This window comes from Physella acuta, unplaced genomic scaffold (genome assembly GCF_028476545.2).
Source record: "Physella acuta isolate Inbredline_101_S28 unplaced genomic scaffold, ASM2847654v3 ptg000997l, whole genome shotgun sequence".
Lineage (NCBI taxonomy): Eukaryota > Metazoa > Mollusca > Gastropoda > Physidae > Physella > Physella acuta.
In genome coordinates this window covers 83,572-95,000 of record NW_026732514.1, presented here as the reverse complement: position 1 = coordinate 95,000, position 11,429 = coordinate 83,572, and the positions used below count along the sequence as shown (strand labels likewise).

At 44.6% G+C, this 11,429-nt stretch overlaps 1 protein-coding gene across 1 annotated transcript; it reads right to left on the bottom strand.

The window, feature by feature from the left end:
• Window positions 1–5,905: 5,905 nt before the first annotated feature.
• Window positions 5,906–11,372, bottom strand: LOC131954420 (transcription factor Adf-1). Its single transcript, XM_059318084.1, has 3 exons — window positions 11,219–11,372; window positions 9,033–9,183; window positions 5,906–6,744 (listed from the first exon to the last, which is right to left on the bottom strand). Exons 2-3 carry the CDS (start codon window positions 9,181–9,183, stop codon window positions 6,164–6,166), a joined length of 732 nt encoding a protein of 243 aa, XP_059174067.1. The 5' UTR covers window positions 11,219–11,372; the 3' UTR covers window positions 5,906–6,163.
• Window positions 11,373–11,429: the final 57 nt, after the last annotated feature.

Here is an 11,429-nt window from a genome sequence, read left to right as displayed (position 1 = left end):
ACGAAACGGATGCGGTCGTAGAACGAAACGGATGCAGTCGTACACAGAAACGGATGCGGCTGTACAACCTAACGAATGCGGTCGCACAATGAAAATGATGCCGTCAACAACAAAACTGATGCGGGGAGGGGGGGGGGGGCGCTTTAAAAAAAACACAGGAATACTATTATATAAGATTGTAGGAAAAAAAGTCACAGGAAAAAAAGTAACCAATTTGTATTTGCAAGGAATTTGTTAATAATATGTATTAAATATTCAAGAAGTAATATTTATAAGACATGTAAAAAAATATTTAGTATGAAGTTTGTAGATTTTAATTGCGTTATACATGAAATTTAAATAAAATATAATTTTTTGAATGCTCCAACCTTCTAGGTTTTCACCGTCTCTCTTAAATACTAACTTTAAATTAGAGTGAAATGGCATAAAGACATAGTTCAACCATCTGTGCTGCCCACATTTATCACACTTATTACATAGCAAATTATAGTATCAAAACAGAAAGCCGACACGGTACAAAGGCTGTTATTTGAAGCAAAACGTCAACAACACACTATATGGACCGACAAGTTTGAATGAAGAGAAGCCGACCAACGAAAGGCCTACGGCAAAAAAACATGCTTAAATTTCTTTTATAATTAATTTTTCTACCACAAATTTAATTAAATACCTAACAAAACTTGCAGCTGCTCTGTAAAGTATCTTATAGTATTTTTACTATTTTTTTACACAATTTTACAATTCTCAACAATTAAAATAAATACAAACATTTCTTAACATATTTTTGTGACTATTTTTATTTGGAGAATTTATTTCTGTGATTTTTTTTCCGATTAAATTTTTCCTTTGTGACTTTTTTTCTGTGACTTATTTTTCCTAGCAAAATGACACCCTGACGTAAAATCGTAAAAAAAAAAATCGTAAAATGTTTTATCAAATTAAATTAGCAAAATAGTAGGGGGAAAGGGTAACCCGAAACCAAAAATTCAAAATTAGTGGAGGGGTGGTGGGACGACAGCAAGTGACGCGACTGGGTGCACCTGGGTCATGATCACCATGAATCACCATCGTCTGTGAGGATTTACAAACTAATTAACAGATACAGTATATCTATTCACGTCACACCGGTAACAGGATATTCTGAAAATATTTTAAATGCGAATGTTTGGGCGTGCTGGGCTAATATTTCAAGACACGATAAAAGACGAATTTAAAAAAAAATAGAGATGTTGACGTGGGTGTCCACGTAAAATGTATCAAAGTTTAATGTTTCTTTAATGAAGGACAAGGGGAGAGGAGACATGATCAGAGTTGTCGTCCCTGGGTGATGCTAGCGGTGGGAGGGGAAATAACCGTGTTAAGTACAATTTAAAAAAATAAAAATAAATCAGCTTAGCTCGTAGCAAGAGTTCATTCTTTTATAGGGCAGATGAAGTAGAGTCTGTCTGGTTATATGAAAGTGTGGGTTTGTGGGAGTTGTCATTTTAGCACACTTTTTAAAATCAAGTTTATGATATCTAAAATAAAATACAAAAAATTTAAAAAGACTTATTTTTATGGACCTTGAGCAAGGTTGAATAATCGTGTGTGATTTTTCGATCACGAAAATCATGATTCAAGCTCATGATTTTACTAGCACAATCTTCAGTGTCGCCTCAAAAAAAATCATGTAAGTATTCTTTTAGTAAACTTTTAAATTTTAAATCAAAATAGCACATGGTTAAAATATTGCAAACATTTGAGAAAACAAAAAAAAAAAAAAAAAAAATTCAAAAAATAATTTCTAAGTACTGATAGTTCACCAGAGTAAGCTCCAAAACCACAATTAATTTTTTTAGTGTACTTTAAAACAATTCTGGTCTTTAATGACAATAGGAAAGGTTAACTTGAATATCACTTTTCCACTCAGTAACCTTGTACGGCGGGATATAATATCCAGTCACGCGCAAATTAGTAGACTACTGTGCACTGTACTTTGTAATACAATTTTTAACGATAATCTAATAAAACAAACGCTTACAAAAAATATACTTATCTATGATATATATATATATATATATATATATATATATATATATATATATATATATATATAATTGTGTACATATAGGCCTATATATATATATATATATATATATATATATATAAATAATTGTGTACACACACACATATATATATATATATATATATATATATATATATATATATATATATATATATATATATATATATATATATATATATATACATACAAATTCATATATATACGAATATACATACATACACATACATATATATATATATATATATATATATATACATATATATATATATATATATATATATATATATATATATATATATATATATATATATATATATATGCATATATATATCGGCCCTGTATCAGCAACCCTTCCCGGCGCCCGGGGACAAACCTTCTTTCTATTTTAGCCCCCCCCCCCCCCTCAAACTTTCAATTTGTTTCTCCAACCCATTTTTCTCCACTCCCGCCCCCTCGATACGCCTCTACCCTATATATATATATATATATATATATATATATATATATATATATATATATATATATATATATATATATATATATATATATATATATATATATATATATATATATATATATATATAAATTGCCTATATATATAAATTATAATTTCGATTGATCTAAATTTAGCCTCTCGCCCTCGTGGACTCTCGGCTGTGACAAGTGAACAGTTCACATGGCAGACACAGAAACGTGAGAAGCCGATGGCGCGGCCAAGATGCCAGCCCTGCCGTTCAAAACGCCGACTCGTGACCACTTGGTTGGCCTTACACAAGGGGAGCAGGCGGCCGGTGCCAGAGCTGGTGTTAGTGCCCTTGGTGAATATATTACACGTACTTGACCCTTAATGGTAAGCTTAGCCAGGGGAGGGAGGCGGGGTGATGTTTTATCATTAGCATATTTAGGTTACTGTTGTTTAGCAAAATAGTTGGTTAGAAGAAGCGTAACATTAATATAACATGGCAATGTAATCTATAATTATTAGAGAGTTATATAGAGTCTAATGAGAAATGTGGATGTTGGACTGTAATTAATTATAGTTAATTATAGCAATCAAGATCGATTACTAGTAGCGGGTGGGTAGGGAAGTTTTTATGGTAGGGGTGAAGTTATGTTGGTGGGTAGGGGTACGTGTTGGAGGGTGGGTGGGGGTGAGTACGTGTTGGTGGGTGGGTGGGGGTGAGTACGTGTTGGTGGGTAGGGGTGAGTACGTGTTCGGTGGGTGGGTGGGGTGAGTACATGTTGGTGGGTAGGGGTGAGTACGTGTTGGTGGGTGGGTAGGGGTGAGTACGTGTTGGTGGGTGGGTGGGGTGAGTACGTGTTGGTGGGTGGGGGTGAGTACGTGTTGGTAGGTGGGTGGGGGTGAGTACGTGTTGGTGTGGGGGTGAGTACGTGTTGGTGGGTGGGGGTGAGTACGTGTTTGTGGGTGGGTGGGGGTGAGTACGTGTTTGTGGGTGGGTAGGGGTGAGTACGTGTTTGTGGGTGGGTAGGGGTGAGTACGTGTTGGTAGGTGGGTAGGGGTGAGTACGTGTTGGTGGGTGGGGGTGAGTATGTGTTGGTGGGTGGGTGGGGGTGAGTACGTGTTGGTGGGTGGGGGTGAGTACGTGTTGGTGGGTGGGGGTGAGTACGTGTTTGTGGGTGGGTGGGGGTGAGTACGTGTTTGTGGGTGGGTAGGGGTGAGTACGTGTTGGTAGGTGGGTAGGGGTGAGTACGTGTTGGTGGGTGGGGGTGAGTATGTGTTGGTGGGTGGGTGGGGGTGAGTACGTGTTGGTGGGTGGGGGTGAGTACGTGTTTGTAGGTGGGTGGGGGTGAGTACGTGTTGGTGGGTAGGGGTGAGTACGTGTTGGTGGATGGGTGGGGTGAGTACGTGTTGGTGGGTAGGGGTGAGTACGTGTTGGTGGGTGGGTAGGGATGAGTACATGTTGGTAGGTGGGTGGGGGTGAGTACGTGTTGGTGGGTAGGGGTGAGTACGTGTTGGTGGGTGGGTAGGGGTGAGTACGTGTTGGTGGGTGGGGGTGAGTACGTGTTGGTGGGTGGGTGGGGGGAGTACGTGTTGGTGGGTGGGGGTGAGTACGTGTTGGTGGGTGGGTAGGGGTGAGTACGTGTTGGTGTGTGGGTGGGGGAGAGTACGTGTTGGTGGGTAGGGGTGAGTACGTGTTGGTGGGTGGGTAGGGATGAGTACATGTTGGTAGGTGGGTGGGGGTGAGTACGTGTTGGTGGGTGGGGGTGAGTACGTGTTGGTGGGTGGGTAGGGGTGAGTACGTGTTGGTGGGTGGGTAGGGGTGAGTACGTGTTGGTGGGTGGGTGGGTGTGAGTACGTGTTGGTGGGTGGGTGGGGGTGAGTACGTGTTGGAGGGTGGGGGTGAGTACGTGTTGGTGGGTGGGGGTGAGTACGTGTTGGTGGGTAGGGGTGAGTACGTGTTGGTGGGTAGGGGTGAGTACGTGTTGGTGGGTAGGGGTGAGTACGTGTTGGTGGGTGGGGGTGAGTACGTGTTGGTGGGTGGGGGTGAGTACGTGTTGGTGGGTGGGGGTGAGTACGTGTTGGTGGATAGGGGTGAGTACGTGTTGGTGGGTGGGGGTGAGTACGTGTTGGTGGGTGGGTGGGGGTGAGTACGTGTTGGTGGGTGGGTGGGGGTGAGTACGTGTTGGTGGGTGGGTGGGGGGAGTACATGTTGGTGGGTGGGGGTGAGTACGTGTTGGTGGGTGGGGGTGAGTACGTGTTGGTGGGTGGGGGTGAGTACGTGTTGGTGGGTGGGTGGGGGGAGTACGTGTTGGTGGGTGGGGGTGAGTACGTGTTGGTGGGTGGGTAGGGGTGAGTACGTGTTGGTGTGTGGGTGGGGGAGAGTACGTGTTGGTGGGTAGGGGTGAGTACGTGTTGGTGGGTGGGGGTGAGTACGTGTTGGTGGGTGGGTGGGGGTGAGTACGTGTTGGTGGGTGGGTGGGGGGAGTACGTGTTGGTGGGTGGGGGTGAGTACGTGTTGGTGGGTGGGTAGGGGTGAGTACGTGTTGGTGTGTGGGTGGGGGAGAGTACGTGTTGGTGGGTAGGGGTGAGTACGTGTTGGTGGGTGGGGGTGAGTACGTGATAGTGGGTGGGGGTGAATACTTTGTGGGTGGGTGGGGTGAGTACGTGATGGTGGGTAGGGATGAGTACATGTTGGTGGGTGGGTGGGGTGAAAACGTGTTGGTGGGTAGATGGGGTGTGTACGTGATGGTAGGTAGGGGTGAGTACGTACTGGTGGATGGGTGGGGGTGAGTACGAATTGGTGAGTTATTAGTATGTGTTTTGGGCAGGAGTGTGTGTGTGCTTAAATATTTTACTATCGGGCTAAAAAATATTTACATCCCTATCCTGGATGCATCATGTGGACATTGTAAATATGCTTTGATTTATCCTCTAAGTAAGGTACCGTTAGGTTCATTATCAGCTCGGTTTAACATTCATTTCCTGCATTATCAGCTCGGTTTAACATTCATTTTCTGCATTATCAGCCCGGTTTAACATTCATTTCGTGCAATATCAGCTTGGTTTAACATTCATTTCCTGCAATATCAGTTTGGTTTAACATTCATTTCCTGCAAAATCAGCTTGGTTTAACATTCATTTCCTGCAATATCAGCTTGGTTTAACATTCATTTCCTGCCATATCAGCTTGGTTTAACATGCATTGCCTATATTATCAGCTTGACCAAACCTAACATTTGTAATTTATGCTTCAGAAACACGAAGATCTTAGATTCTTCTTCAACAACAAATCGTCTATGGATAACCAGCTTTAACATACATACACGTTTATATAAGACGATTAAAGCAGTGTAAATTAAAAACATGACGCAAAAGAAGAGGGCAATTTAAAGTTTATGTACAAGTCTTTTTGACAAAATAGTATATAATTTGACCAATAATTCATGTAAATTGATTTATGCTACAACCTATTTTGAATCATGCAACAAACACAACATAATAAAATCATTCGAACAAATAAACAATTTTTAAGCACACCATAAAATAATGTGTTTCTTTTAGTTAAATCCATATACCGCCACACAGAAGTCCCTTATGTTTTACTCGTATTTTACATTGGTATTCCACTTTTACTGTTACGTCTGTACCGATTTGGGCGTCTCCTCGAGGGGGGTTTCCTGGTCCTCAAGCAGCTCAAAAAGATAGTTCGCGATTGCGTGTTTGAACTTCCGGTTGTTTCGCGCGTTCAGCTGTTTAACATTGGGCAGAATCCCTTTAAAAAACAACAAGTCCTCGTCCACATCTGAGGAGATGTACTTGAGAAAAGCGTCCGCCATGGCGTTATTGCTGGGGGGAGCCAGGGGCGCGAGGGTGATTTTCGGCTTCTTCGCCACGGGGTACACGGGGTGGACGGAGAGAAAAGACGAGGAGGTGGCCGAGTCGTTGGTCGAGTCTTCGAGCTCCCTCTCCTCTTCTTTAATGTACATATCTACCATCTCGTCCGGAGACTGACCCATGTCTTCGACCATGAGGTTGTCTGATTGGTCCAAGCTGGGGTCGTACATGGACGAGCAGGTCATGTGATCGCGTAGGAAGTCCATCTGCTCCTTCAGGTACCATGTCGATTTCCCAGACGATCCGTTCATGGATTTGTTGCCGGTGAGGCAGCGGCTGTAGGAGCTCCTGAGATTTTGCCAGGTTTTTTTTGCCACGTTTCCTATGAGCGACAGAACAGAAGTCAAGTGAGAATAAAGATGTTTATAACATTGTTGCTGAAGTGTTGCGAAGTAAAAAAAAACCAAAACAAACCCACTTATATATGGCTCTAATGCTATGGGGTAAATGAAATATCAAGGGAAAACGTGTCCAAACAAAAACGCGAATGTGTAGGTCTTCTAGTTATTTAATACGATAACAAACGATAACAATTGAGTAGTAAACACAGATCTTAGCATTTAATGGTATATTTGAGTTCCGTTATAAGTTATTTAACGTCTAGCCTCCAGGTCCCATCTAGACAGCTAGACTTAGAATCACAGTAGCTGAAACCTAATAGTCTTGACCAAGATGGGGGGGGGGGGGCGGACGACGGACACTCGTAAAAGTATATATTTTCTATATAAATTCTATTACGTTCCGGGCGGGGGCGGTAGACGTTTTTTCCGCTTGGGGGGGGGGGGGGAACCTAAACCTAGACAGACCGAGTCTATAAACCTAGCACTCTGCGTTGTGTGATCACACGCCTCACCACAGCCCCGCAAGTGAAAGGGTATTCGATCGTTTCTATAACTATTTGCTTGACACGGGCAGAATGCACTCACTGTTTAGGGAGATAATTCAAAGGAAAAATATTTTGTTGATATTTCAAAGTGAGACGCCGGACAAGATCTCAATTAAAATTAAAGGATGATGGATCCAATCCTCCTCGTGTATCAAAACGTGTGGGGACAGAGAGAGACTAAAGCAGTGGCGTCACCAGGTCGGGTGTTACACGCTACAGTGGCTGGGGACGTTCCCCCCCTCCCTCGACCAACTGTGAATTTCCGGTTTCTTATTCCCCCCCCCCCCCCATATTTTAACCGAATAACAATCACTCCCCGACCCCTGTCTTGTGACGCTACAGGACCAAAGGCCATTTACAAATCAACTCACTCAACACCTCCAAGATCTGACCGACCCCCCGACCCCCTTCACTACCGCCTTGTGATGCTACAGGACCGAAAACAATTCAAAATTCAACAGCTCACCCGACATCCACAAGATCTGGCCTATGATCTCCCCCCCCCCCCCGTGTAACCAAAGATCATCTACAATTCTACAACACCCCCACCCCCCCCCCGTAATGCTACAAAACCAAAGATCATTTACAATTCAACAACTCACCCGACACCCCCAGGATCTGGCCGATCTCCCCCCCCCACCCCCCGTGATGCCACAAAACCAAAGATCATCTACAATTCAACAACTCACCCAACATCCACAAGATCTGGTCTATGATCTCCCTTCCCCCCCTCCCTCGTGTAACCAAAGATCATCTACAATTCTACAACTCCCCCCCCCCCCCCGTAATGCTACAAAACCAAAGATCATTTACAATTCAACAACTTACCCGACACCCCAAGGAATTGGCCGAACTCTCCCACCCCCTCCCGCGATGCTACAAAACCAAAAAACGAAAGATAATATACAATTCAACATCTCACCCGACATCCACAAGATCTGGTCTATGATCTCTCTTTCCCCCCCCCCCCTCCCCCGTGTAACCAAAGATCATCTACAATTCTACAACCCCCCCCCCCCCCCCGTAATACTACAAAACCAAAGATCATTCACAATTCAACAACTCCCCCCCCCCGTAATGCTACAAAACCAAAGATCATTTACAATTCAACAACTCACCCGACACCCCCAGGATCTGGCCGATCTCCCCCACCCCCCCCCCCCGTGATGCCACAAAACCAAAGATCATTTACAATTCAACAACTCACCCGACACCCCCAGGATCTGGCCGATCTCCCCCCCCCCCCCACCCCCCGTGATGCCACAAAACCAAAGATCATTTACAATTCAACAACTCACCCGACATCCACAAGATCTGGCCGATCTCCCCCCCACCCCCCGTGATGCCACAAAACCAAAGATCATTTACAATTCAACAACTCACCCGACACCCCCAGGATCTGGCCGATCTCCCCCACCCCCCCCCCCGTGATGCCACAAAACCAAAGATCATTTACAATTCAACAACTCACCCGACACCCCCAGGATCTGGCCGGTCTCCCCCCCACCCCCCGTGATGCCACAAAACCAAAGATCATTTACAATTCAACAACTCACCCGACACCCCCAGGATCTGGCCGGTCTCCCCCCCCACCCCCCGTGATGCCACAAAACCAAAGATCATCTTCAATTCAAAAACACCCGACATCCACAAGATCTGGCCTATGATCTCCCCCCACCCCCCCCAGTGTGTAACCAAAGATAATTCACAATTCAAGAACTCACCCGACACCCCCAGGATCTGGCCGATCTCCCCCCACTCAGCGTCCAGCCGCAGCCTGTCCTTGTACTGTGGGTGGCCGGGGTTGTACAAACACTCCCGGGCCTGGACCTCCTGGATCAGCTGACTGTAGAACTCGCGGTTCCCTTTCGGCATCTGTGGAAGGTCACGCAGAGTGTTGAAGGTACTCACGGTGGGGGTCGTCCCACCCCTGACGATGGGGGTCGTCCCATCCCTGACGATGGGGGTCGTTCCACCCCTGACGATGGGGTCGTCCCACCCTGACGATGGGGTCGTCCCACCCCTGACGACGGGGGTCGTCCCACCCCTGACGACGGGGGTCGTCCCCACCCCTGACGATGGGGGTCGTCCCACCCCTGACGATGGGGGTCGTCCCACCCCTGACGATGGGGGTCGTCCCACCCCTGACGATGGGGTCGTCCCACCCCTGACGATGGGGTCGTCCCACCCCTGACGATGGGGTTCGTCCGACCCCTGACGATGGGGAGTGGGGGGTCACACACAGACAGACATTTGCGAAATGAACAGCACACAATGCTTCATCCAGATGGATTGTGGATTTAAAAAAAACAAAACAATAATGCAATTAATAGTTTAGTTGAAAAAGGGGCAAGGCGGTACCCGTTGCAATAACTGAGGGTGTCACCCCCTTCCCCCCCCCCCCCTTACTCCTATTATTTTGCATTTTCGGTTTGGCGTCGTCATCCCTCTCCCTCTAATATTTTCTTATTTTAACTGGATAAACCATTGTTTTGACAGTAAATTTTGTTTTTTCGTCGTAGTGGGCGTCAGCCGGTGCGACCCCCTCCCCCCCCCCCCCCCCCCCACCGGTATTGTGATACCACTGGGCCTACGTTGAGAGAAAATCAAACTATAAAAAAGAAGAAGAGAGCAGCGAATTTTGTGGACCCTATTTGTACATTTTAAAAATTGCAATAACTTGTTTATAACAAATTTAATTCCTTCTCTTAATAAAGGGACAAAACCGAATAAAAAATATAGACCTATAAATAAACAGTGCTAAATTATTTTTTTTCAAATACTGAACATTTTAATGAATACATGTCAACATTAGTAGGATATTATTATTATTTTTAACTTCAATATAGATCTACGCCGAAAGGGATAAAAACGCTAATAATGAAATTCGGTTTTAAAATTATTTTTAATTAGGCCTACGTGTCACACTTTTAACTTCATATTCAAGTTCAACAAGCCCCCCCCCCCCATCCCCATCCCCAACCAGGAGTGTAACGTATTTGTGGACGATTCCCCCCCCCCCCCTAACAAGTGACATGTACACGATTCTTTTTACGTCTTCCTACTTTATTTGGAATAACTCCCAACCCCTTCTCTTTGGACCCGTTAATAATACCACGAGACAAAGGTTACATATTAATTTACATATTAGTAGGAATAAGATTGAGTATAGATAGTGCATTCCTGATTTTAATTTAGTTGGTGAGAAGTGATTGCGGGTTGCAGTGGCGTAGCCAGGATCGTCTCAAGGGGGGGTTCCAATTTTTACCCGGGGACAAACTTTCGATTTGCACCCCCCCCCCCCCTCAAACTTTCGATTTGCACCCCCCTCAAACTTTCGATTTGCACCCCCCCCCCCCTCAAACTTTCGATTTGCACCCCCCTCATACTTTTTATATATACCGAGGGGTCTATGGGGGGGGGGGGTTATGACCCCCCCTAACCCCCCCCCCCCTGCCTACGCCACTGGCGGGTTGTACCTCATACCACTACATTCGTGTTTAAACGGGCTAAAGTTAGCGAGGCCCTCTTTATTTTTTCGCTGAACAGTTGCGTCTGCTAATAATTACACTACACATGGAATCGATATTTACAGCAACGATTTTGTTTAATGTAAATGTATTTCTCGATACCGCGATATTGCTTACTAATTAGATCTGGATACCCTGAATTAATAATATGGTAATTATGCTTACAATGTGTGCACACAGAAATTATTGTATTTTTTAACAGTTTTACTAAATAAACATTCATGCGATACTACAGAATCGATTATTCTTGGTATGTCGATACCATAGCAACAAAGAGAATGAAAGTTATGAGAATAGAGTAAAAACAAGTATGATTGAACGTCGGAAGCATCGAGTCTATTTTGGGATTTTAATTAAAACACTAGGTTAAGCATACGTACCTTTGAAGTTTGAACAATTCAACAAAACAGTACTTTTATTGAAGAAAAACAAACCCTTTCGACTAACTAGGTCAACATCCAACATCATACAACGCATGCTCTATGACTGATACAACATGGCGGATGACAGGCACACAGCGTGTGTTGTGCCGTGTTGGCCTGCAGCTAGCGTTCTATTTCTGTCTGACCCGCTAGACGCGCCGAATGCCTT

Bases quoted from the DNA above. Each gene is read 5' to 3' on its own strand.
- LOC131954420 (XM_059318084.1), bottom strand. From the start codon at position 9,183: ATGCCGAAAGGGAACCGCGAGTTCTACAGTCAGCTGATCCAGGAGGTC. The intron at 6,745-9,032 runs GTGAGTTCTTGA...TGTCGCTCATAG, and splicing joins CCAGATCCTGGGGGTGTCGG to GAAACGTGGCAAAAAAAACC.